The sequence below is a fragment of the Eleutherodactylus coqui genome, chromosome 6, assembly GCF_035609145.1.
Source record: "Eleutherodactylus coqui strain aEleCoq1 chromosome 6, aEleCoq1.hap1, whole genome shotgun sequence".
NCBI classification, from domain to species: Eukaryota; Metazoa; Chordata; class Amphibia; order Anura; family Eleutherodactylidae; genus Eleutherodactylus; species Eleutherodactylus coqui.
Genome location: NC_089842.1, coordinates 124803142 through 124831127, shown reverse-complemented (window position 1 = coordinate 124831127; position 27986 = coordinate 124803142). Strand labels below are relative to the sequence as shown.

At 44.2% G+C, this 27986-nt stretch overlaps 1 protein-coding gene across 2 annotated transcripts in view; it reads right to left on the bottom strand.

Annotated features, from left to right (window-relative positions):
* The window catches only part of PRIMA1 (proline rich membrane anchor 1), a 78468-nt gene extending 51935 nt beyond the window's left edge, over positions 1 to 26533 (bottom strand). Inside the window, exons 1-3 of one of the 2 annotated variants that reach the window (XM_066607515.1) lie at positions 25952 to 26533; positions 20518 to 20633; positions 11223 to 11391 (exon numbers count right to left, since the gene is read on the bottom strand). In XM_066607515.1, the coding sequence (XP_066463612.1) occupies positions 11223 to 11391; positions 20518 to 20601 (253 nt within the window). In that variant the 5' untranslated portion in view covers positions 20602 to 20633; positions 25952 to 26533. The remainder of the gene's footprint in view (positions 1 to 11222; positions 11392 to 20517; positions 20634 to 25951) is intronic. The other variant, XM_066607514.1, reaches the window with a different exon arrangement.
* Positions 26534 to 27986: the final 1453 nt, after the last annotated feature.

Sequence of the window (27986 nt, the reverse complement as noted above, 5' to 3'; positions counted from 1 at the left end):
TGTTGGGCTGCCGGCCGCCTACCACTGTGGAGGAGCCTGCTTCCCGTTAGGACCACTGCTAGGCGCGGGGTGACGGGGAGGGAGAGATAGCGCACAGCCGCTTTCAGCGGTGAAGTACTACCCGCAGCACGCATTTTAGCTTATATGGCATTCCATGGGGGTTACTATCAGTGCAGGAGCCAAGAGGGGAGAACAGAGAGTGGCTGCGGGGGGGGGGGGGGGGGGGGAGGTGTCAGCGCAGGAGCAGCAAGGGGAGACTGGCTGCCGCAGTGACAGTAGCCGAGAGGGGAAAGGATTGCAGAGGGATAAATCCATAGAGGATATCCAGACAGACCATCAGCCCATCAGAAGCTAGGGGTGTGACAGGGGGGTCAACTCCATCTAAGGCCGGTCAGCCCCTTGACACCAGTGAGGGTGATCAATGAGTGGAACAGGTTGCCACGGGAGGTGGTGAGTTCTCCTTCAGTGGAGGTGTTCAAACAAAGGCTGGACAAATATCTGTCTGGGATAATTTAGTAAATCCTGCATTGAGCAGTGGGTTGGACCCGATGACCCTGGAGGTCCCTTCCAACTCTACCATTCTATGATTCTATGAAACTGTTTCATAAGACCTAATTCAGTATGTAAAGGAGGAAGCAGGATGTCTTTAGAGCACAAAAGACTTTCCAGTTGAACATTTTTGCCCCCATCTCTCCAATTTCTATAAATTGTCACGTTTCAAGTTGGAGAAGATTCCATTCTTACATCCTAAAGACCAGAAATTCCACCTTCCTTTTACTTCAGGCTTAATTACGTTAAAGCATTAACCCTTTAATGTTGCAGCGTGTACATTTACGATCCCACTCCATACAATGAGAGTACTGGCTGTCTTTTACAGTTGACACCCACTCTCAATTGCTCCGATCAGCAGTGCTGCTGATCGGACCTGTTAATCCTTTGGATGCTGTAATCAATTCTGACAGTGGCATTTAAATGCCCGGATCGATGTTCCTGGGAGTCCAGAACAGGCCTCATCGATGAGATCACGGGATGCGGTGCAGCTGCCAATGTAGAGTGGCTATCAAGCCATGCGTGTGATGTGGCTTGATAGAATGCCTGTCAGATCGCGGTATTATGTAATGCTATGGTAATCCATCATACTGCAGGAGCGATTAAAGCATTACAAGTTTGATGTAAAAATTAGTTTAAAAAACGTTTAGTCTTAAAAAAAATAAAAGGTAATAAAAGAAAAAAAAAACCTTTTGCCATACTTCTAAAAAAACAAAATGTATTTGGTATCGCTGTGTCCATAAAAGTCTGATTGATCACAGTAACTCATTATTTACCCTGCACGGTGAATGTTGTGATTTAAAAAAAACAAAAAGGAGTTGCACTTTTTTGATCACCTGTCTTCACGAAAAAACATTAAAAAGAGCAACCAAAAAGTCATATGTACTCCAATAGAAACTACTGGATGTCCAGCAAAAAACAAGCCCTCGTACAACTATGTTGAGGGAAAAATAAAAAAGTTATGGCTTTCAGAAGATGGAGGCAAACAATTTAAAAAAATAACATTTCTTTGAAAAAGTAGTACAGCAAAAATAACTTTAAGGTTGGGTTCACACAGGGCGTATTCCCGTCGGAAATCTTGAGGTTTGGCCGCAGCAAAAACCGCGAGATTTCCGCCGGGAGAACCGCCGCGGAAAAAGCCGCGGTGGCTTTGAAGCGGCCCGGCCGCTTGCTTTTCCGTTGCGGCCGGTGCTCCCATAGAGGAAAGCGCGGCCGCGACAAAAGTAAATAATAAACAGACATGCTGCATTTCTGAAACCGCGCCGGACTTACCGCAGCAGCGGATTAGCTGTCCTGTGTGGACGAGATTTCTGAGAAATCTCGTCCACATGGCTGGCTAATCCCGAGATTAGCGGCCGCGGGCGGATTTGCCGTGGCGAAATTCCGCGCGGCAAAACCGCGGCAAATCCGCCCTGTGTGAACCCAGGCTATAAATTTGATATGATTGTAATTGTACCAATGCATAGAATAAATTTATTGTGTCATTTTTGCTGCAGTGTGTACATAGCAGAAACAAGCCCCCCCCCCCCCAAAGATGGCAAAATTTTGTTTTTTGTCCACTTCACTCCACTTAGAATTTTTTTAAAAAGTTTTTCCGTACAGTATATGGTACATTTAATAGTACCATTGTAAAATACAACTCATTCTGCAAAAAACAAGCCCGCAGACAGCTCCATGGATAAATAAAAGAGTTATGATTTTTTAAAAGTGGGGAGGAGAAACCGAAAATGAAAAAGAAAGGGCTACTTCCTTAAGGGGCTAAAACCTGCCTGTGTTAAGAAGAGAGGAGTTGGATGTTCTGTAGGTTTAAATGTAGGATAATTTCTTTCACTGCTTGATGGAAATTTGTTCCTTTCCTGCATTGTCTCATCATCATCATCATCTTCAAGTTCTGCACTTGAAGGACTTATTCAGACGATCGTATATTGGTCGGGTTTTCACATCTGACCGATATATGCTGCCCCTCTCTGCAAGGGGAGGAGGCGGGACAGGAGCTAGCTCTGCCCACCCCTCCTATTGCAAACAGTGGAGAGGGGGCAGGAGCTCAATGCACTAGCTTTCGTCACGTCCCGCCTCCTCCTCTTGCAGAGAGGGGCAGTATATGTCAGTCGGGCGTAAAAATCCGACCGCTATACGGTCGTCTGAATAAGCCCGAGGGTTGTAGATAGGAGTAGTCTCAGACTGTGGTACAGGTCTCATTGCAGATGGCAAGTTGGGATACACAATGTGACTTTTACACTTTCTGTTTGTGAAGCCCTTGACTTTTGTTAGACAGGAGGAACAGTCTGTTGCACAGTCCGTTTGTTTCCTCCATAACATCGGTACCCCAAATGACATTGATGTAACTTGTGACCAGTTTATTAATTCTACATATCAGATGGCACAAGAGAAATATGAGGCCCAAGTCTTGTCCTAAGCTCCGATTTCACATCCAAAGTAATGCTTGTAGGTCCTCCGTATCACAGACAGCATCTTCCTCTTATGCCTTTCAAATGTCAACTCTCCACATAAATAGCAAAAGCTGCCGGGTTTGTTTCGGCATCTGTATATGCCAAATATGGGGCCTCAATTATCAAACGTGTTTAACAGTAAAATTGTCTAATTGTTCTGGGACATCGGATCACCATTATAGTGATTATCAGCTGGGGTGCCGCAGCTCCCCAGCCGGTAATCACTCTGCATCACCGCGAGCCGGATGCACTGCTGACAGTGTGCATCTGGGATCTTTGTCACCTCATCCCCTTACCTTTCCTCTTTGGTTCCCTAAGGCCTCCTTCCCACGAGCGTGACGGGCTCCGCAGCGTAATATTCCGCTGTGAAGCCCGTCACGGCGCCCCCCAGAGCCCCTATACTTACCTGCGGGAGATAGCGTGAAATCGCTTCCCCGCCCACCGCCGCCGCGTCACCGCCCGTCACCGCCCACCGCCGCGCGTCACCGGCCGTGTCACGTGACGCGGCCGTGCGCGTCATATGGCGTCATATGACGCGCGGCGGTGGGCGGGAAAGCGTTTTTTCACGCTATCTCCCGCTGGTGACAGCGGGAGATAGCGTGAACGGACGGCTTCCATTGACTGCAATGGAAGCCGTCAGTGCGTACAGCCCGTCCTCACCCGCAGAAAATAGAGCATGCTGCGGGTGAGGACGGGAGAAATCGCGGTGCGTAATTCCGCGGTGGAATTACGCATCGTGAGCATTGTGCTATTAGGTTCAAGGCCTAAGGCCTCCTTCCCACGAACGGATTTCCGCCGCGTAATTCGCGGCGAAAATCCGCTGCGTTGCCCGCAGCTATTAGGTTCTATTGAACCTAATAGCACAATGCTCACGATGCGTAATTCCACCGCGGAATTACGCACCGCGATTTCTCCCGTCCTCACCCGCAGCATGCTCTATTTTCTGCGGGTGAGGACGGGCTGTACGCACTGACGGCTTCCATTGCAGTCAATGGAAGCCGTCCGTTCACGCTATCTCCCGCTGTCACCAGCGGGAGATAGCGTGAAAAAACGCTTTCCCGCCCACCGCCGCGCGTCATATGACGCCATATGACGCACACGGCCGCGTCACGTGACACGGCCGGCCGCGTCACGTGACACGGCCGGCCGCGTCACGTGACACGGCCGGTGACGCGCGGCGGTGGGCGGTGACGGGCGGTGACGCGGCGGCGGTGGGCGGGGAAGCGATTTCACGCTATCTCCCGCAGGTAAGTATAGGGGCTCTGGGGGGCGCCGTGACGGGCTTCGCAGCGGAATATTACGCTGCGGAGCCCGTCACGCTCGTGGGAAGGAGGCCTTAGAGGAGAGGAGAAGGGAGGAGGCGCTGCTGCGACTGCAGCGCTGAGGGGAACGTCGGCTCTGTAAAGACCAGGAAGAGGTTAGTATATGGGTCTTAGGGGGAGCGCTAATACTGTAGTGGCCAGGTACATGTTTCCTAGCCCCCTTCATAATGTCATACGTGTCTTGTCCTATGTTTGTGCGCTGTGCAAATCTGTCTAGTCATTTTGTAATATGTATTGCACAGCTGCAGCGTGTGATGGGTTAAAGGGGTTGTCCCGCGCCGAAACAGGGTTTTGTTTTTTTTTAACCCCCCCCCCCCCCCCGTTCGGCGCGAGACAACCCCGATGCAGGGGTTAAAAAAACAAACCGGAGTGTGCTTACCTGAATCCCGGCGGTCCGGCGTCTTCATACTCACCTGCTGAAGATGGCCGCCGGGGTCTGCTCCCTCCGTGGACCGCAGCTCTTCTGTGCGGTCCATTGCCGATTCCAGCCTCCTGATTGGCTGGAATTGGCACGTGACGGGGCGGAGCTACACGGAGTCGGCATTCTGCACGAGCGGCCCCATTGAAGACAGCAGAAGACCCGGACTGCGCAAGCGCGGCTAATTTGGCCATTAGAGGCCGAAAATTAGTCGGCACCATGGAGACGAGGACGCCAGCAACGGAGCAGGTAAGTATAAAACTTTTGATAACTTCTGTATGGCTCATAATTAATGCACAATGTACATTACAAAGTGCATTAATATGGCCATACAGAAGTGTATAGACCCACTTGCTGCCGCGGGACAACCCCTTTAAGTGTTTGCAAGAGACGGCAGATTGCCTGTGAGTGTATCAACTTATGTCCTGTCATGTGGTATGAGTGTGATTATAAATAGGAGTGTTTGAGAGCAGGAAGAGGTCCATGTCTTCTGGGTTCCTGATAAAGAGTGCCAGCTACATGGGGGTACCTTTAACCCTAATGTAGTGAAAAATAGAAGAGGAAGAGAGGTTCCCTGAATTGCTTGATCTAGAATGAGAGAGGAGTGAGCCCCAATTGGAGAGAGAGCGTGAGAGAGAAGTGGAGTTTTCCCCAAGGCCGAGTGCAGAGGTATTCTTATCAATTGTTCATACTCGAGCGTCCTGAAGTCTGGGACCGCCGGGTAGAGGTACTCTTCTTCAATTGTTCATGCCCAAGCGTCCTGAAGTCTAGGACCACTGGGTGGAGGTATGCATCTTCAATTGATCACACACAGGCGTCCTGAAGCCTGGAATGGCCGTGTGAAGGTACTCCTAATCAAGTCTATTTAAATGCCTGCACTTAGAAGATTCTCTTCTTTGCCCTGTACTACTGGAGTTTAAGTAAAGTTGTTTCAGGCCCTGACCGTTCCCAGGGACCTGAGGTACATTATATCTGTCTGTGGCTTGTTTATTTTCCACCAAAGGTCATTCTGGTGTGTATCGGAACGGTGGTGTTACCCGTGACAACCACTATCCTTGTTCACCAGTTTATTGGGCATCCCTCTCCGAGGGGTGTCCGGAAGAGGCCCAGTGCTGCCCTGGCCATGGCTATGTGTGTGCCTCCAGGAGGGAGCATGGTAAGTGCCGCCGTGACAAGCCAGCATCTTACCCTCCCTGCTCCTCAATGTATGCCCTGTGTCCAGGGTCATCTTATGGGACGCTGCAATACTATGGGGCTTCTCTGGTGTGTCACTACTATTGCTGAGGCTTCTGTGTGGGGTCACTACTATCGCTGGGGCTACTATGGGATATCACTATTATTGCTGGGGCTACTGTGGGGTGTCACTACTATTGTTGGGGCTACTGTGGGGTGTCACTATTATTGCTGGGGCTACTGTGGGATGTCACTATTATTGATGGAGCTGCTATGGGGTCACTATTACTGTTGCAGCTACTATGGGGTATCACTACTATTGCTGGGACTACTGTGGAGTGTAACTATTATTGCTGGGGCTACAGTGGGGGGGGGGTCACTTTTACTGCTGGGGCTACTGTGGGATGTCACTATTATTGATGGAGCTGCTATGGGGTCACTATTACTGTTGGGGCTACTATGGGGTATCACTACTATTGCTGAGGCTTCTGTGGGGGGTGACTACTATTTCTGGGGCTACTTGGCATGTCACTACTATTGCTGGGGCTACTGTGGGGTGTCACTACTATTGCTGGGGCTTTTGTGGGGGGGGGAGTCATTACTATTGCTGAGGCTACTGTGGGGGGTCACTATTATTGCTGGGGCTTCGGTGGAGTGTCACTACTATTGCTGGAGCTACTATGGGGGGGTCACTACTATTGATGGGGCTACTGTGGAGTGTACCGTATATACCGGCGTATAAGACGACTTTTGAACCCCGAAAAATCTGCTCTGCAGTCGGGGGTCGTCTTATGCGCCGGTAAAACAAAAAAAAAAAGTGTAAAAAAAAAAAATTTTATTACTCACCTCCCACGGCGTTCTGTCGCGCTCCGGCAGGATGTCGCTCGCTCCGGCAGGCTGTCGCTCGCTCCTCGTCCCCGCCGCAGCATAGCTTTCTGAATGCGGGGCTTGAAATCCCCGCTTCCAGAAAGCTAATACACACGCCGGCAGCCATGACAGCATTGAATGGCTGTGATTGGCTAAAGCACACGTGGCTTCAGCCAATCACACCCATTCAATGATGTCATGGCTGCCGGCGTGTGTATTAGCTTTCTGGAAGCGGGGATTTCAAGCCCCACATTCAGAAAGCTATGCTGCGCCGGGGACGGGGAGCGAGCGACAGCCTGCCGGAGCGAGCGACATCCTGCCGGAGCGCGACAGAACGCCGTGGGAGGTGAGTAATAAAATTTTTTTTTTTTTCTCCACTGAATACCGGCGTATAAGGTGACAGTTGGGGGGTCGTCTTATACGCCCCGTCGCCTTATACGCCGGTATATACGGTAACTATTATTGCTGGGGCTACAGTGGGGGGTCACTTTTACTGCTGGGGCTACTGTGGGGAGTTACTATTATTGCTGGGGCTGGTATACGGGAGTGCTAATTCTACTGGGGTACTGTGGAGGGTCACTATTATTGCTGGGCCTAGTATAGGAGAGCGCTAACACTACTGGGGCCACTGTGGGGGGTCACTATTATTGCTGGAGTTGGTATAGGGGGACGCTAATTCTACTGGGGCTACTGTGGGTGTCTCTATTATTGCTGGGATTGGTATAGGTGACACTATTACTAGTGAGGGCACTCTGCACATGGAAGCATACCCCAAGATGTCTTACGGTATGATTACACATGGCAGAAATCCTGTAGAATGTCCGCAGCGTAAATTTCCGCATCTAAAAAAAACAGTCAAAATCTGTACCATTGGTGCAGATTTTGACTAGAAATGAGCTGCAGATATACAGTGGTGCTCCCCCTCACCTCCTCCAAGGGCTCCCCACTGTCAGCGCTCGCCAACTGCCTGGTCAAGTGCGGTGCCGCTAGTCAGGTGATGCTGATCAGGTGAGGCCACTACAGGCCGCTGGGAATCGGAAGCCGGGGAGCGCTGACAGCGGGAAGCCTTTGGAGGAGGTGAGGGGGAGTGCCACATGGTATAAAATCAGCGGCGGATATTTTTGAAACGGCCTTGTCCTTTTTATAACAACGGAGGTAAAATCATATGTCGTGATAAGCCCTGTCACTGACCAGACACCTATGTCCCGCTTTGACCCTGGGAAAATCTGGTCACCTTAGCTATGGGGAACAAAGATAGTTTTACTGTTAGTTTTGATAAATGAGGCCCATGTTTTTAATGATTAATATACTGTAACCACGATCATGGCAGACACTGGCATGACTATTTGCCAGTTAAAAGAAGCTGTCCTTGTTAGACGAAAATGGCGACAGTTGATTCATAGGATGACCCAGAGTCAGCAACAACTGAATGGTTAATCATCATCATACTGTAACCAGATGGTACAGTATTGAATATCCTACTTTCTTATGATGTCTTTAACTTCATTATCTTACCCGACAGATAATTTTGAGGCAGAGGGCTCAACTGAAATTCAAAATTTAGTCACTGTATTGACCCTATTAAAATGTAACTTTTATTAACAATTTTTTAAAATAATGCGTAAGACAAGACACATAGGACATACAAAACAATGAGCCGACACATAAAAGAGAGTAGGGGGTAGACTATGGTATATAAGCCCCTACTTATCGACCGTCCCAGATAAGGAAAAATATCTTTCTCAGATACAATTCGATGAGGCTTGTCAATAATGGTCAGTTATTATAAATGATAGACCTATTGTAATCACATTGACCCCCCTAAATTTTTAGTATATGAGATCTGGAGTAAATCCAACTGATTACGAGAGTGCCGGACAAATGATAGTAACTATTTTTCTCAGATACAATTTGATGGGGCTTGTCAATAATGGTCAATTATTATGGATGATAGACCTATTATAATTAGAGATGAGCGAATATACTCGTTTCGAGTAATTACTCGATCGAGCGCCGCGATTTTCAAGTACTTCCGTACTCGGGTGAAAAGATTCGGGGGGCGCCGGGAGGCGTGGCGGAGCGGGGGGTAGCAGCGGGGAACAGGGGGAGCCCTCTCTCTCTCCCTCTCCCCCCACCACTCCCCGCTGCAACCCCCCACTCACCCACGGCGCCCCCCGAATCTTTTCGCCCAAGTACGGAAGTACTCGAAAATCGCGGCGCTCGGGCGAAAAAGGGGCATGCCCGAGTAGGTTCGCTCATCTCTAATTATAATCATACTGACCCCCCTAACTTTTAGTATATGAGATATGGAGTAAATCCAACTGATTAAAATAATAGTAACCAGTTTACTATATAAGATGGTGCTGCTACAATGTGCTAAATCACAAATTTCCCACTTGTGGATATACAAGGGAACTCGTAGTTGGTCTGGGTCATCATACAAAACGACTCCCACTAAGACCAAATGTGTATGGGTTCAATGGATCGATGGTAAGTATATTAATAGATGTAGTAGTTCATTGATTCTGTTTCAAGACCAAATGTGTATTGGTTGAATGGATCGATGGTAAGTATATTAGTAATAGTTCATTGCTTCTGGTTCAACACGTTTCTGTCATGTGAATGACTCATCAGGAACCATTAGATAGATATTCATCAACCCACCATATTAATACAGTTTGGATCTGGGTACAAAGACCCGCTGTTGTCTTACCCAACAGATAATTTTGGTTGCTATATTTGGATTCAGCACCCTGAATATAGGTAGGAACACTGATTTTTACACAGGAAAATATAATCTTGAAACACAGTGTTATCAGTAGTTGATTGGCAGGGATCCGCGCGCTTGGGATCACCGCTGATCAGCTGATCCTCCAGCCTGCTATCAGTGCAATAGGACTGGATGTCGTCATCAGTCGTCAGGACCAGAAGTTTGATAGACAACTTCACTCCCATTTAAATCAATAATAGCGATTTCTCCTATTACACTATCAGCTCCAACTGCAATAAGGATCTAGAAGTGTAGTAGCAGGCATCAGTCTCATTGATTTGAATAGAAGAGAAGTCAGCTATTCCACTTTCAGTCCGACCACTGATGACGTCTCTGCACCGCTACACTGACAACGGGCTGGAGGATCAGCTGATTGGCAGAGGATAGGTCATCAATTGTAAAAGCCCAGAAGGTTCCTTTAATTTACGTTAAATACACTTGACATAAACTACACCTTTGGGGACCATTGCCACTTTTCAAATTTGACCACTCTCAAGTTAAAGAGAAATTTTTTTTTTTTTTTCATAAAACTTGTAGTGTACAGTTCACACCAACAATTAGTGCAATTTGATCAGTAAATGTGGACCCATGTCTTTAAACCCACTTTCAGGGAGAGTAATAAGTATGATCAATCCAACAAAATAGAGGGTGCAAGAGATTGTTCTAGAAGCACAGATAATGGAATTTTAACTGGAAACTTGTTAAACTTGCTAAATGTTCTTTCATCTAGAAACATCTTGTATCATTGTGTAATTCTTCTCTATAAATGAGCATTCTCACCAAACATGTTGTGTGTGAACCATGACCAAAGGCAGCTTTTCAGAGCTGGCCATGTTTCAGGAGAATTCATAAATTGCAGTTTGCCTGTATAGGCAGAACATTATTTTGTTGGAAACTAGAGGTATTTGTTATAGTAAAGCATTAGAAGTCTTGAAAAAAGCCAAGATTTTGAACAGTTTTATGAACAGGCCAGATGATGCTATATTAATAAAAATGACCGCTCTGCATTAATGAGGTTTCTACTATTTTTACTCATACATGGGAATTTCCCATAAAACACTCATAAATACGACTCATCAAGTTCTTAGCTATATCCATTGCTGGAAAAGATATGTGTAAACGAATATAGCCATTTTGATGATCTGATTCCTTGAAAACTGATGGAGATTTTTGCTTCAAAGCAATTTTCCATCTTAGGCGAAAACGATATCAGGCAATGTTTTATAGCTCGATATCGTGCCCGCCAGCATGTGATTTCCCTGCATCCTTATCTCCCTCCAGAGGCAATAAAGACCATCTACAAAACAATACTTCCTCCAGTTTACCCAAAGTTGCCAAACTCAACATGCTCCTACCCTATCTAAGGCAACAGCTCAACATATCTTCAGAATGACCGATCACACAATACATCTTCCAGCTGACGCAACAAGAAGGAACATGATGTATGCTCCATCATAGTCTACAACACAACACTGCCCCAAAGTGACCAAATAACACAAATAATAAAAAATAAGGTATCATTTAGTAACTTCACGGTATAATACTTAGATATATTTATCAATAAGTTTCAGCATTCAAATACATGGCTTGACTAACCCAACTCAAGGTTCATTTAGCTCAGCAGCCTTATATGCTATATATGAAATTTACAACACGCTTCACTTAGTACTCACTGGTTGTCACGGGGTACTCACTCGGGGGAGGAAGTCTTGGAGGCGGAGGTGGAGGAGGAGGTGGAGGCAGTAATGGAGGGGGTCTGCACTGGCACAGTTGCTGACAACCACTGGGTAGATTTTCCACTGTGGATTTGGCACATGTCTTCTGGAGTTCAGCCTGAGCAACCTAGAAGAAAACAATGGTTAAGGCTTTCACTTTTTGTAAGACTTTCTGAAATGGACAACTTCATCCAAAATGCACAATGCCAATATACTAGTTGGGTCTATGGGCCTTCCAATGATGGTATCTTCTTACATGTTTTTAGCTAATATGTTAGAGGGCAATTTTAGGTTAAATATTCCTTTAATCCTTTACTAACAAGTCTGTATGTTGGCTACAAAATAATTGTAGACCTTCCAAGAATTTTCATGTGTGAAGGAGTGGGGGTGAGGTTACAGCTCCACAAGACCTCCATTGATATAATAGATGTGGCGAACAACCAGTACCAAGACCTCCTCTTGTGGGGTAAGGGACATCTTAGTCATGTGTATGAGCACCAAGACAGGTCCCATTTAGATTTGTACTAGTTATTAGTATTATTGATACTATCAGTATTTCTGGTGGCACAATGCTCCACTTACTAGTATAATGATAGTAAGCTCTTGGCATTATTAACAATTTTGCTGAACATTGCAAGCAGCTGTGAAAAAGAAAACTTCAGTAAATGTACAAAATAGCAATAGTCACACTGCAACATTTAATCCTGTGAAGCTTCTGAAGAGATTGGAGTTGGTAAAAAGTGAAATTGATAGATTGGTGTATTCAGCTGCTCGCTGAGGAGACATGTTGGCTCATTGCTTTCGCATATGAGCAGCATGTGATTTACAAACTTCAGCAGCTCGCTGAGAAGACATGTTTGCTTGTTGCTTCTGCATATCTGCTGCACGAGATGTACAAACGTCCGCTGGTGGCTGAGGTGAAATCATGGCTTGTCGCTGTTTCAAGTAAGCTGCATTAGCTTCACAGCAGCATTGAACCCTCTGTGGTTTCATGTTTGCAGAACGGTGATAGTTTGTTTTAAACACTGGACAATGGTTGACGATTAAATGAAGGCTGGACTGGTGTTGACGGCATTAGCACTTGAGATGACATGATATTACGTTCAGGAGACTGAAGATAGTGGGGAGTGACTGTTCTTCAATGTTGTTGTTGGTCAACATGCGCCGCCAGCCATGTTTGTGCAGATTTGTGAGGTGTGATTTATTAGTCTCCACACAGGTGTACAGCTGTCTCACAGCAAACCATAAATTGCAAAGTGAGTACAGCTGTATCCATAGCAACTGAGACCGCAGGGGTTTGTGAGGACCTGCAATTATGTCATGGGGCGGACACCATGCATTGACATCATAACAGGTCCTGTGAGCACAGAGCTGCTGGCATGCTGCGTGCTTTATATTTATGCTTTTAGTGGTGAAAGACTATGTTTTAATGTTGTTGGTCAATATGCACTGCCAGCTATGTATGTGGACATTTGTGAGGTATTATTTATTGGAGTCTCCACACAGGTGTGCAGCTGTCTCACAACAAACTGCAAACTGCAAAATGAGTACAGCTGTATCCATATCAACTGAGACCGCGAGGGTTTGTGAGGACCTGTGATGATGTCACTGAGGCAGAGCTCAGTGACCGTGTGACTGCGCGATGACATCACCGTAATGTGATCAGGGGGCGGAGCTAAGTGCATGTGGCTGATCACATGACAGTGGCATCATTAAAGGCCCAGTGAGCACACGGCTGCTGTCATGCTCTGCATGTTTCATGCTGTAGAACCTGCAATGATGTCATCAGCATGTAATCAGGGGAGGAACAGGAGAAGCACCCACACACATACATACTTACATACTACTGGACAAGTGGTCATTAGTAGTTTGACTAGGGGCCCCCATCCTATATAGAACGGCTTGATCTTGAATAGTTGGAAGTTGGACAGCAAAGTTGGATACAAATAACTTGCAGGAGATCCTGTCCTTGCTGTGTACAGATCCTTTTAGTCAAGTATGTTTTATTGATTTGTTGCCTTCAATGTAACCAATATGCAACTCTTTAGGATAAGGGGGTAGCATTTTGGTATAAATTAGTACCAAAAATGAGTCCCATTTCAAAGACATTCAACGGCCCCATCCCTTATATATACACCATTAGACATTCCACTACTGAAATCCACATTCTATAACATAGGAAGTCTATGCTCGATACAAGCAATTAGTGGGGCATCCAATACTTCTTGGGGAAAGTTCATCATCTATAGTCGAAGATTTTCTTTAATCTAGTATTATTTTTTTAGATTGTTGAGTAGAAGGCTACAATCACCAAGCCTTCCAGGATAAGAGAGCTGGGGTGGGGTGGATTATCACCAGGGAAAAGTGCAATTTGAAAGAGGATTATTTGTCCCTATACCTTAAAGAACCTGTCACATCCCCATAGCACCATAAACTAAGTAATGGTGTTGTTAGGGGATGTGACAGGATGTATTTTTTACACTAACCTGCTTACATGAACCACCATGAAAATCTGACTCTTTTCAGAGTCCCATGCACGCACTCTCCAAACACGTCTAAAGGAAAGTGCATGCACAGGTCTCGGAAAAGAGTCATCATGCACAATCTTCATGCACTACATGATCTTCACCAGGTGACAGCGCTGGAACTAGGGAGCAGGCGAGTATAAAAAATACATTCCTTGCCTACCCGTCAGATCTACCAACAGCACGATAACTTAGTTTATGGGGCTGTGGGGACGTGACAGGTTACCTTTAAATACTGACAAGCTAAATTGTAGGGAATCTTTTCTGGATATAAGCTACTTGGTGAGACACCCAATTAGTCATCTATATTAGAAGAATTTTGAATGTGTATGAGGGTCTCCTGATTCTCCATTGTCAAATGATGGAGGAAAGAAGGATCCGTCAGGTTGAATTTCAATGTCCAATCCTTTTGTCCTCCCTGGAGATAAGCTGCCACCAGAGCTGACAACACACACACATTCTACAGAAACTGATCTTACTAAAATCTCAAATGATCCCCGATGACTAAATATAATAGTAACTACTCTCTGTTGATTCTTCTTGATCTCTCTGTGGTGTTTGACTCCAACTCCTCTTCAGCATGCTCCACTCCTATCGGCGTTAAAGGGCCACAATGGTGATTTTATAATTCATTATATACCTATTACCCCAGTATATATAAGTGAGCAAGTGTTACCTTGGTTAGTTATTTCTTTCTGTCTGAATCAACCAGCTTTTTTTTCCTCTGATTGTTATGTGATGTCATTCTGAATTGCTTGAGGGTTTTGGGTTAATTTTCTTGCCAATTTTTCAGTCTGTGGAATACTTTTAGTTGGCTCTACCACATATAATGGCTAAAGGAGGATACAGGCACTCCTGTCACAGTTACTGATGATGATCACACAGCTCCTGTCACACAGTTATAATAGAGGAGATTACAGTTCAGTCTCTTGACTGCATACTTATTGGCTTATTGTAGCTTATTAATGTAGCTTATTTAGGTGAATATAGAAGGTAATGATAATTAAACTGTCCCGCATGCAGGCAAAAATGGTATAGTCTTAACCAATGCAGATTTGGCTATCAGTACCATCGCTATGCTGATGATGCCCAATATATATCTACCTGTGACAAAATTAAACTTGTACATCTGCTAACCAACCTAAACCTGACATTTCCATTACAGTTTGTGGTGCTACCATAACCTCTAGGCTGAGTGCTCACGGTTTGGAGGTAAGATTTGATTCTGATCTTTTCTTCACTCCCTATATTCAGTCCCTTCCATGCTTATGTCACCTGCACCTCATAAACTTTGCAAGAATCTGCCCTTTTACAGGTGCATTTACATGGGCACCTGCAAAACAGGTCTGAGGACGTTTTTATATGCGAGTGCAATGTATTTTGCGAGCAAGTGAGTGAAGAGACTTATAAGGCCATGCATGCTCCTCTGGGTAATATGCAAATAAGGAAGATGGAACAATGCCTCTGCAGTGCCACCTAGTGGGTGGCCAGAGGAGCATGAATGGCCTTATAAGTCTCCTCACTCACCTTCTAGATGCTCTACTCAAGGAGCGACAATACCCCTCCTGACCCACGTCACAGGCCTCTCACTAGCCAAGCCAGGATCCTACTGCACACTGATGAGGGGCAAACACCCCGAAACAGCTGTCTGTGTATGGATTCTGGCTTGGTTTTCAATTCCCAATCTTTGTTAAGACCTGTATAAAGGGTTGTACATTGATTTGAAGGAATGCTGCCATCCAATAGGTGGCACTACGGAGGCATTGTTCCATCTTTCTTTTTTGCGAGAAAAACACATTGCATTGCTACACTTACTATTTTCACGCTCTTCCAAAAGTAAGAAAAGAAAATTGCATTGCACTTCGATGAAACTCGCATTTATATGTGAATGCGATGCAAATTTTTTTTCCTTCCTCCCTAGCGTAGCTTCACACGAACATGTTTTTGTGCGTACATAGGTGCGTACATAGGACAGCCTATTACATTTACACGGGCCGATTATCGTTCAAAACCCTGCGGGAGTGCTGGAGCCTGAACAACCAGAACGATAATTATCATCCCATGAAAAAGGGCCTTAATTTATTACTAATCAGTCTTTCCTTCACTAAACTATCCTGAATGCAGCAGCCAGGCTCATCTTTCTGTCCAGATGCTACACCTATGCCTCCACCTTGTGCAATCACTGCACTGGTTGCCTATCCACTATAGACTACAATTTAAGACAGTAGAAAGAAGATCCTGACACTCCAAATATAAAGTTAAAAACAAATAAATGTACTCAAAACATTAAAAACCAGCAAGTGCACAAGGTAAGGGTACCTTTTTTACAGGATACCTGTTAGGTACATAAGTCCCTGACAGCCGTCCCAAGGACTACCGATATAGCAGACATCTGTAGCAGCACCTCAGATTCACAAACCCCGCTGGTGCCTAAATACTCCTTCCATGCCAGATTAAAGCCGTCCCTATTTTAAGAAGCAGTTATATACGGTTGACCAACGTAACTGATGAAGGTACTTCTTTTCCTCAAAACAACATTTTATTGCTGGCATGAGGCCTAATGCCCACCGACAGATTATGGCTGCGGAATTCATGGCCAGATGCCCGCGATGAATCCTGTAGCAATAGCTGTCCATAGACATGCTGTGGTAAAAGATTCTCCCCTGCCCGCGAGTGGAAATCAACTGCGATTTTCTGCTCGCGGGGGAGAATCGCAGCATGTTCTATTTTGTGCGGAAAATCGCATGGTCGGCTTCCATTGCAGTCAGTGGAAGCTATCCGTCCCGCGATATTCCGCACAGTGGGCACAGCGGAAATATCGCAGGAATCCACGTGAGAGCCCAGCGCTGGAATGTCATGCCCTGCACTGCATATGTGCTCCAGCTCGCCGAGCGAGACATTCGCTGCAGATATGGACAGGTGAGAAAGGTGTCGCTGTGGGGTGTCGGATCTGATTCCTCTGCGATATTTCGCAGTCATAATCTGACCCAGCGGTGGGCATGAGGCTCAAGTTACATAAAAGACACCCAATCAAATCGTCTATAAGAACTTTTCTTTGGAGGTGTGCGCCGTGTTCCACATTGCCTGTTACACCCCCTTTGAGTGAGGCGTCTACCTGGTTAGCAGTACCTCCTATCCATTTCTACTTACACCTCCTGCTTCAGGCATGGGCTTGGGTTTGCTCCACCCTACTCTCTACTTGCTCTTAAAGTCCTTCACAATCTGAACCTTCCATTCTCAACTCGAAGACTTTCCTTGTTCTGCACCAGTTCTTCTAGAATGTGCTCCCCCAGAAAATGAGATTAACTTGTAACACTCCCAGTTTTAAGCATGCCCTAAATACACATTTTTTGGCGGGTTTATCACATGTCCTAATCTGACTCCGTTCACCCCCAACACACAATTTTCCATAGAACACCATTCCTTTATTCAACAGTATCCCCCACTTATCTGCACTTTAGATCTGTGCATAAAAAAACTGGCTAGTGATTGGCTCATGCAGCTATACCATTATTAACCCCTTTAAAAAAAATATATAAGATGGATGGACTATTTATACAAAACAAATACTTATCTTTTGTTTCTTCGCTATTCCCTCATTAATAGTAAACTCTTGCAAGCAGTGCCCTCATATCCATGGCTAGTTTCTTACTATGTAATGTGTGATTTTGCTTGTTCATGTTTCCTCTGAATTGTAAAGTACTGTGGAATATGTTGGTGCTATATAAAGGTTATTACTATTATTTGCTCTCTCTTCATGCATCCAGACCATTGAAGTCAACAAATTGTTGCAAAAGTCAGCTCTGTTCTACATAAGCAATCTATAACATTAGAAGGCTGCTTTCAGGTGAGTGAGTATATTTTTACTCTGTATTTGGTCTGGATTTTAAGGACTGTAATACGCAGCTAATATAGATCTATGCATGTATTCACATGGCAGGATTTATTACAGCTTTGTCTTAAAAATTCAGCATGCACTACTTTTGTCCATTTTCCTCTCTATATTTGCATTAATTGGTATATTAATTGGTAAACAGATCTGTATTTACCCAACAGAAAATAAAACTATTGACAGCAAATACAGAGGCAACTATGGATCAAATAATGACATATGACACATCCATATTACAGAAGTGTAACAATACACTCACCTGAAACTAGTCTAAGGCTGCATGCACATGGCTGGGTCGGATTCTGGCTGCGAGATCTCGCAGAGAAATCCGACCCTGTGCCGGCCAGTGACACTCTCGTACCTGTCCTGGATGCACTGCTGATGTGCCAGCTGGCGCGCCACCGCACATACGCAGTGCAGAGAATGACGTGCTGCCAATGACGCGGATCCGAGGTGATTTCGAAATTGACATTTCGGAATCCCCGTAGGACAGATGGCTTCCATTGATTACAATGGAAGCCGTCCGTGCGAGTCTCACACAAAAATAGAGCATGCCGTAATTTTTCCTCTGCGAGCGGAAATCGCAAGTGATTTCCGCTCGTGTGCGTGGGAGAAACATTTTATATTGCATGCTATGGACGGACATTGCTGTGGAATTCGCAGCAGGCGTCTGGCCGCGAATTTCACAGCAAAAACCCATCCGTGTGCATTGGGCCTAACATGGTATATGAAGTGAGACGAGAGCACATTTATAATCAGGTGTGGTGCCCTTTAAATGAAGGACAAGTTCATATACCATTATTCTAGTCTGATCCTCTCCAGTAAAGCTCACTGTAACATTCATGCCAGACCAATCATCCCGTCTTAATTGTTTCATTTGAGATCATACCATTTATGGAACAGGAGGTCGGGGTATAAATAGCCAGATTTCATTGAAGCTCATTTCATATACACAAATAAAGATCAAATGGCTCCTGTTAAATATAGACGGTTGGGTTTCATGCAGCGAGCAGAGACGACATCATAAGGCGAAAACAAAGTTGAGTTATTATTAAAAGTTCAGTCAAGCCAAAAAAAACCTTGTTATAAGCAAGAAGTCCAGATCATTGTCTTAATAATAATAATAATCTTTATTTGTATAGCGCCAACGTAGTCCGATGCGCTTATAAAGACAGGGGGAATACAAAAAGGTGAAAGTACAAAAATTACAGAACCACGGTTACATAGTAATCAGTTGATGGAAACAGTAGGGCTGAGGGTCCTGCTCCAACGAGCTTACATACTACAAGTAATGGGATGATAGAGAAGGTAAAGGGGCTGGAGATGTGCACGGTATGGTGAGATGGACAGTGAGGGATGCTATACACAGACAATGGTCAGACGCTCAACTGTGTGACGGCAGAAACGGTACGACTGCAGGGGGCAGTTGATGGTGTCTGGCAGGGATTACATTCAGTAGGTCAGGGAGCATGTTAGCAGGCAGAGTACAGAGGGGTTTGGTTTAGGAGATATGGTATACCTCCCTGAAGAGGTATGTTTTTAGAGCACGCCTGAAGTTTTGTGAGTCCTGGATTGCCCGGGTATCCTTTGGTAGCGTGTTCCAGAGGTCTGGTGCTGCTCTGGAGAAGCCTTGGAGGCGGGAATGAGAGGTTCGAATTAAAGGGGCGCTCAGTCTGGTTTCGTTAATAGAGTGGAGAGCCTGGAATGGGTGATAGATTGAGATGACGGAGGCAATGTAGGATGGAGCTGTACTGTGGATGGCTTTATGGATGAAGGTAGTGAGTTTAAATTGAATTCTGTATCTAACGGGCAGCCAGTGCAGTGATTGGCACAGGGCAGATGCGTCCAAGCGGCTGGACAGGAAGATGAGCCTGGCTGCGCATTCAGGATGGATTGCAGGGGGTAGAGTCTGGTGCAGGGGAGGTTGATCAGCAACGAGTTGCAATAATCGAGCCGGGAGTGGATGAGGGCAACAGTGAGCATTTTTATCGAGTCCACGGTGAGAAAAGGGCGTATTCTAGCGATGTCTTGAGGTGCAGCTGACATGTTCAGGCCAGAGATTGGATGTAGGGTGTAAAGGAGAGATTGGCGTTAAATATGACCCCCAAGGCAGCGGGCATCCTGGGAGTTATGGTGCCACACACTGAGATGGAGATTTCAGGATGAGGTCGGTTAGTAGAGGGCGGACACACCAGGAGGTCAGTTTTTGAGAGGTTCAGTTTTAGGTAGAGAGAGGACATAGTGTTAGAGACAGCAGACAGATAGTCGGTCTTCCAACTCACTTAGTTCATTTAAGGAACTTAATGTTCCTTAAAGGAACTATATTACTGCATTAAAGGGGGAACTACAAGAAAAGCCTTCTAGGCAGCGATACCTTCCATAGGCCGTATTTACACACTGATGTGTGATATCAGTTCAAGAAACATGAAACAATATTGCACTTGTATCATTGTAAATCGCATGTTGTTTTAGCAGTAAAAATAGAAAAGTTGCATTGTGTGAAACTCATATGCTATTGTGATGCGATTTATTTTTTGCTCCCATAAGAGGATGACACAAGGATTAGAGGGATGTTGATAGCTGTAGAATCAGAATTGTTCATTTTTGAGAGGAGCTAGGTTATAAGCTAACTCTGCCCTTAAGAGAGGGTCACCAGCATCTCCCTAACATGCACATAATGCTGACCAAGTCTGTAGTCAGCACATCCCAGCTGCTTCATCCAGTCTACTATGTTATACCGTTTCAATGTACATTATGTAATGTGCTGCCACCCAGCAGACAACATGGCAGATAAATATTTCATACAAAGCAATAGATGGATCTGCCAGCCTCTTACCTGGAGGAGTCCAGCAAGGGGGAGCGTTAGACAGTGAATGAGGAGGGTGGGAGAGAGGAGGCAGAAGCTCCCTGTGTTCTGCATAACTCCTGGGGAACCAGTCACAACCTGCAAAACTGGGAGAAAAGACAAAAATGCAGGTGGAATTATTAGATGATGGAAACAAGCAGCAACCGGAGCAACAAAGTATAAATACAATGAAGGTGGCTTGTGTCGTTCTATTGTCAATGCAAGAAAGTTGAATCATTGTGTGCCTTCATTGCTTATACTGTATTGAGTTATATTCTGTATTATACTCCAGAGCTGCACTCACTATTCTGCTGGTGTTTATGGTCAACAGTGAGCAAACTTATAGAAAGACAACTTAACACAGCTTAGCTGAGCACCTATAATGCAGGGAACAATTAGCTTTTTACTACATCAGATAAGAGCCCACTTACACAGAGCTGAGTAATAGCCCACTCTAACGGCAGCTATTGACAAAGCATGGCGTTCATAGATGGTAGGCAATTGGCTGTATGAGGACAGCGATCATTATTTGATTGTTCATTTCCATAAAGCTGTCATTAGTTGGCTGTACAACTCCCTGTTCACATAGGAAGATGTAGAGCCAACCGGCGACCATTTTTATACTCAAATAACTTGCAGATCAGCTGACGAATGACTTTTTGCTGGTTTGTCAGCTGATCTTTTATATATTCAGACAGACCGATTACCAGGGAATTGTAACTTAGGATCAGCACAAGATATGTAATGTATGTATACAGTGACTCCACCAGCAGAATAGTGAGTACAGCTCTGGAGTATAATACAAGGAGTAACTCAGGATCAGCAGAAGATAACTTATTAATATATTTACTACTTCATGGAGTTTACACGGAATCTGTAAAATGAGTTGCGTAACCCTTTTTCAGTATATAAAAGCCAATGCAAAAAACTATGGCTATATTATCATGTAATAGTTATGCAGCTGAGTCAATTCCCACTGATACTTCAGTTTTGTGTTAGAGCAGTCACCTCCATAGAATCATATGGAGCTGTGTGGATGTCAGATGGACAGCTTCTAGAGGCCAACCTGTTTCAAGCATGCTGTGCCATTGGAATAAATACATTTGACAGTCACTCAAACCAGCTATGGCAGAAGTTAGGCCACTGAAACAAACCATCCTGTATCATATATATATATATATATATATATATATATATATATATATATTCACACATATACAATTACAGTAACATAACTCAGTTTGCCCCCCACCCCGCTCCAATAGTGTGACTCCCCTTGATTCACAGACATCGCAGAATTTAAAATCAGGGAAAGAGTGAACTGCTCAGAGTCATATTCTGGGGTTTGATGGAGTGAACCAGCACCTTCAGAATGAATGGAGTCCCCAATTTTGGTTTTCCATTGTACCCCATTCTTTGTAATTATGCCTCACCTGTATGGTTAAGATTTGTCTATATACAGAATATATAAAAACTCCCCCCCCCCCATCATTTTAGGAAAAGCTATTTGAAGGGTTTGTGCCACCATGAGATAACAGAAAAAACAGCGTCACTTACATGTGATAATGCACAAAATTAAAGTTCATCATCGATGTAATTAAAAACAGCAATGCATGTACAGTAAGGGTTCTTTTACATGCGACAACTATCAGGTGCTGAAGCCCCTGACAATTGTCCCAAAGTTTATCGTTCCTGTGATTTATTCACTCACTGAATGGAAGTGAAGCATGCCATAGATCTCTTTCGGCCGCCTGCTTCCATTCGAAGTAGACAGGCAGTCCTTCATATATGAATGACTGCCTGTTCACACGAGCCAATTAGCATTAGGCTTTAATTCCTGCATAAAAAGTGCAATAAACAAAAAGTGGATATCCCTAAAAGCTACTACTCACTTGATTACTTTGGAAATGTTTTATTAATGATTTCCTAGATAAGAGACCCTTTTTATGCTTTGCAGTCTCTTTTGTATGAGGCTTGTATGGGTTTGTGCTGTGTCACACTTACAATCTGGAACCTAACCATCAAGATTATAGTATGCAGCAGTTAAAGAAGTCTAGTAGAAGGTATGAAGTTCTCTGCTGAATGCTCCAGGTTATGTCTCTCAAAGCTCAGTAGGAATTTGTATTAAAGTCTCCATACACATTAGACTAAAGTTGATGAAAATGGATGATTTCAACCAAAACAATAGTTTGAGTGAAATTTAACAACGAGCTATCATTTTAGCCAACCAATGACAGACTATTATCTGAAAAGCCCATGTTTGAAATTTTGTTCAGATAGTCAGATGAAGGATTTAATTGAAAGAATGTTCACAGAAAGATATTTTTCTGTCTCGCGGTGTCATTGAACATGTATATTGAAAGTCAAAAAAATGATAGAGAGCGCCACAGGTAGATCCAATCCACACTCACTGGGATATGCGGATACAGTCACAATGTGTCTTTTGAACATGTATGACCAGTTTGAACAAATGTGATGGTCAATATGGACTTAAATGTGTATGGCTGCGTCTGCATAATGAACGCTCACCAGAGAATAGTTTGTTCAATGGATATTCAGTTAGCAGCTTACTTCTATCGAATGTGTATGGCCAGCTTTAGTCATCTAAGAATCTTTGCTACAGGGCTGGAGAGTGGTGGTACATAGTCATGGGTTCTAGATCCCATCACCATCCAACTGAGTGCCAATGCCGGGTCACTACGGGGCAATTAAGATCCAGGTTGTCACTTAGTGCAGCAACTGTTGCAAAGTGAGGGCTTTAATGTATTGGGGATGCAAATAGTGTCCTAAATGGAGGAACCAATATTGGGAAACTCAGTTTTTTTGCCTAAAGTCAGCCTTTCTCTAGTCAAAAATAGCTGATAACAGGGAATAGGTTGAATTAAACTGTGCAGAAGAGGGACACTTTACGCTTATTGGCTCTTTAAGCAGGGATTGTCAAAGGTTGCAGAGTCGGGTATGTTTAGATGCTTTTGGGCTGAGTGTGTCAGATTATTGGGGAGAGGACTAAATCGGGGGCAGCAGAGCCGAGTATGCAAGTGGTGGAACAGCTAGGTTTTCCAAGGGCAGAAAAGCCATGTTTGTTAGGGGCAGAAAACCCAAATTTGTTAGGTGTGGAAACTCAAATTTGTCAGAGGCAGACGAGTACAGTCTATCAGAGGCGGAAGGCCAAGGTTGTCAGGGGCAGCAGAGCTCAGTTTGTCAGATGAAGGGATGAGCCGAGTTTGTCAGAAGTAACAGAATACAGGGAGCGAAGTATGTCAGAGATGGCAAAGTGAAGTTTAAGTGATGAAGCAGATTTGTGTTTGTCTATCACTGCTACATACAGTGATATCATTTCATGTGATCTGTGGTTGTAGCTAGGACTACTATTGAGTGTCATAGTTAAGAAAGTCATAATGTTGGATGAACAATATAGCCTTAAGATAATTCAGCACTGCTATTCTTCTTACCAAGGTGACAACCACTACAATTGATCAAAACTTTCATCTGCTACTCTGTACTTTTGCTCCTGTCCCCACCCAACGATTCCTGAAAGAGTCCAGTTGTAAACAGCATAATTCATTAAATTCTCTCTGCGAGAAGAGATTGACCAGGAATGAAAATCCTTACCCATCCTCTTGCAATAAACAGTAGAGCTATTGTCATCTCACAGTGTGGTACCAGATGACACCAGGATCTGTGGCCTCTACTGTATCTCGAGCCTCATCCAAAATACATCTATACACTTGTAAGGATGCTGCAAGAAGCTTCTATTTTCTCCCCATGTTCTTATGGGCTTCCTCCATTTTTTGACCAGCACTCTACAATTTTCCTATAAAATTGGCCCTAATTTGGAATAGTGAGATTAGATTGTGAATTTCAGGGCACAGGGATGATTGGAGTTACACATTTGGAGTGGAATAGTGAGTGTGAGCTTTTAGGGACGTGGACTGATGGGAGCAATTACAAACTGTCTATAGTGCTACAAATTGGATCATCACAATATACTGTAAATAAAGGATACTAAATACATATTAGATATATTCTTCTTTATAGAAAGGATAGTTGGCAGCAAGCCTCATGTCCTGGGCAACAGCTTCTTTGCATAGATAGCATAGTGAATACTTTAAAATGTAACAACTTCTATTTCCCAGTAATTATGGCACGGGGATGGGGTATTTGCACTAAATTTTCCAACTGCTTTACATACAATTGGGCATATTATGTACTTATATTGCTCTTACCAACTGGAGTGTGATTTAACCTTCATGCACTTGTCGATCGATCTGTTCCCACTATTCTTTAAAAGGGACAAACTAATGATGTGATACAAACTACTGATTTGGATTCATGTGCCCATACAGGCTGTTATCTACAGATATTGCACCATAGTTTCACGATACGTGGCTTGCTATGTAACCACACCCCTTTCTACGGCAAAGAAATGGCTGCTTGAAGCTTGATTTTTCTATGTTGCCAGTTTCGCCCATGTGAAAGACCAATGCATGTGCCCTACAATTTACAACACGTTCCACAGTAGTAGTCCTCAAACTGTGGCTCTCTGTAAAACAAGGACTCTCAGCATGTTGCATATATACGGAGGGTTAATAACCGTCTGGCTTCCTATAGACCCTCAGTACCACCTGCAATGACCTCTACATCATAGATGTAAGAAGGACCAAATTATAAGGTGACATTACTGGAGCAGTAGCTCATGCCCAAAGCTACAACTGGTTCTATTCACCTCTATAGAAAGAAGTGTCAGCAGTGACTGGAGATCACACACACAGGGCATAAGACATTAAATGAATAAACTTTCAGCCCATATCTTCCCAAGACTGTAATATTCCCAAGCTCTGAAGACTATTTCACTGTTTCAGATTCTGTGTGTTCAGGAGGGGGTGGAGGTAGGGGGGGAGACTGCCAAATCTTAACTGGATTTGTCCCTGGAGATTGTTTTATGCTGAGGATGCATAAGGTGCACTGTTTACATTGCTTGGTTTCATTGCAAGGATTCCTTAACTCTTTCTTTGCAGGAATTGCTTGGAGTAAGTTGCAGCTCAGTCTATGCAAGGCAGTGCTTCTATAGCGTTATATAGGAATATAGGAATGATACATGCAATCAAGTAGTAACCTTATTAAAGCTAAAAAGCTTTGCATATCAGGACATGCAGAGCTGACTACATATCTGCTGTCAAGTGGTTCTGGGATGTTGAGGCTCAGGCAGCTTTATTGGTGAAGAAGAGTGTTTGCATTTTGTGTATCTGCTTTGTAGTAAAGTTTCCAAATCGTGTATGTATCATAATATACCCGGCAAGTAGCAACATTGTAACAAATACAAGCAATACATAAATAATGGACAGGTAATACCAGGGAGTGCATGTGTCAAAAGCAATTGTCAGACTCTACTGACTGCACTTTCAGGAATCTTATGCTGACTTACCTCTTTAGTTGTTGGGGTCTTGGAGTCTTCAGATGTCTCCTGTCCCTTAAAGGAAAAGTTAACACCTTGTGGGGAAGCAGGTCCTCCCCTGCTAGTGGTTATATCTCCCATGTCTCAGCCTCACCCCAGCTTGGCTTCATCTTCTTGTAGTTCCTGGACAGTATAGGACCCCCCTTCCCCTAGTTTGCTCCAGGAACCAGAGAGACACTGAAGCTGGAGTCCTGAGGTGTCTATTAAGATAGTAAAAGTGTAGCTGACTCACAAGCAGGGACTTCCAAAGACAGAGCAGGGTGGAAACCCTCCCAACAAGGTAACATCTTCCATTCTTCCTCCAAACTCTCCTGCAAATAGCAATCTGCACAGACCACAACTACAGGTCACATCCCCACCAGCTGAGGCTGGAGAATGCAGAACTACAGGGAGACAAGAGCAGAGCCAGAGGCTGACTGCAATCTATCCTCAGCATACTGCAGTGATTTTTCATCCCCATCTAGCGAGTCCATTGTGTATTTGGCACTCAGTGCTATTTGATTGTTCCGTTTTTCTAGAGCCACATGATCCTGGATAGGTGGAGGGAGCTGCTCCACTCCCCACTCCTGTTAGAGGGGGGATGCCCCTGCACCTGACTGGGATCAAAATGCTGTGGATGATTCCAGTGGGGAGGGATGGGGATCCTGGATTTGCTCCACACAGGCTTGTGAAAAAGTAGAACGTCTTAATGGGGAGAAATAAACTATGGTGAGAGGCTGACTTTTGGATCTTGTAAATTAGCACACATGACCTATTAGCACCATCACAATATGTAAGGATATTGGAGCTTCTAGTACATAGCATACAACTAGATGCAGAGAAGTGCAAGATGCATGCAAAAATAAATAAGTTATATTCTGCATCTATCCAAATTAGAACAGAATAACCTGTAACATGATGTTATATAATGGGTTGAGATAGATGATGGCACCTAATGATGTGCAGAACTATTATTAAACCTTTTGCAAGTTATATAGGCAGAATCTTAGTCTATGGGGAACAAAGAATGTGCACGTGCAGAGACAGCTAATAATGGCCATCTTGTGAAGAATGATGTTAAAGATTTGTGGTTTTACCCCCTCCCCTCCCAAAATAATATCCAAAGAGATGTAAAGAAATGAAAAGAAAAAATATTTGCAGTACTGGAAATGACCACCAGGTGTGCCAAGTCCTCCCTTTCAAAGTACTATTATTGTACAATTATATGGATAGTATATACAATTATGTATTATATTCAGTGCTGTGCATGTCCCTAAGAGAAATAATGACTTCATACTATTCCTCTTTTGGTGCCATCTATATGTACATATAGCTCTAAATGTATATATCAATATATGTTATAATTAAGGGGGTCTTCTATCCCTACAAGAGCTGTGAATCAACATGACTAGACAAGGGTGAGGGGATTGGGTAAGAGGATCTCCATCAAGGGTATATGTACCAGATAGGTAGCCAAAGTAATTGCCATGAAGCCCAAACTAAAAGGGGAATCTTGATTATGTTGATCTCCTCTCCACTAATGTGCAAAGCATTCTCTCTCCACAGATTGTGCATTTTTAGCAAAGAAAAAGTTTGGTTTACCAGGCTTAATGGTGGGGCTCTATTTTGAATATTACTATGGATCCCCCTCACAGCCCTGTTCAAACTGTCCTTCTCTCCTGCAAGGGATGGAGAGAACAATGGAGCACAGTAGCAATGACTTTGTTCAGAGATGGAGAATGGTGTAAATTCAGAGGGGAACGTCTTAATGGGGAGAAATAAACTATGGTGAGAGGCTGACTTTTGGATCTTGTAACTTAGCACACATGACCCATTAGCATCATCACAATATGTAAGGATATTGGAGCTTCTAGTACATAGCATACAACTAGATGCAGAGAACTGCAAGATGCATACAAAAATAAATAAGTTATATTCTGCATCTATCCAAATTAGAACAGAAAAACCTGTAACATGATGTTATATAATGGGTTGAGATAGATGATGGCACCTAATGATGTGCAGA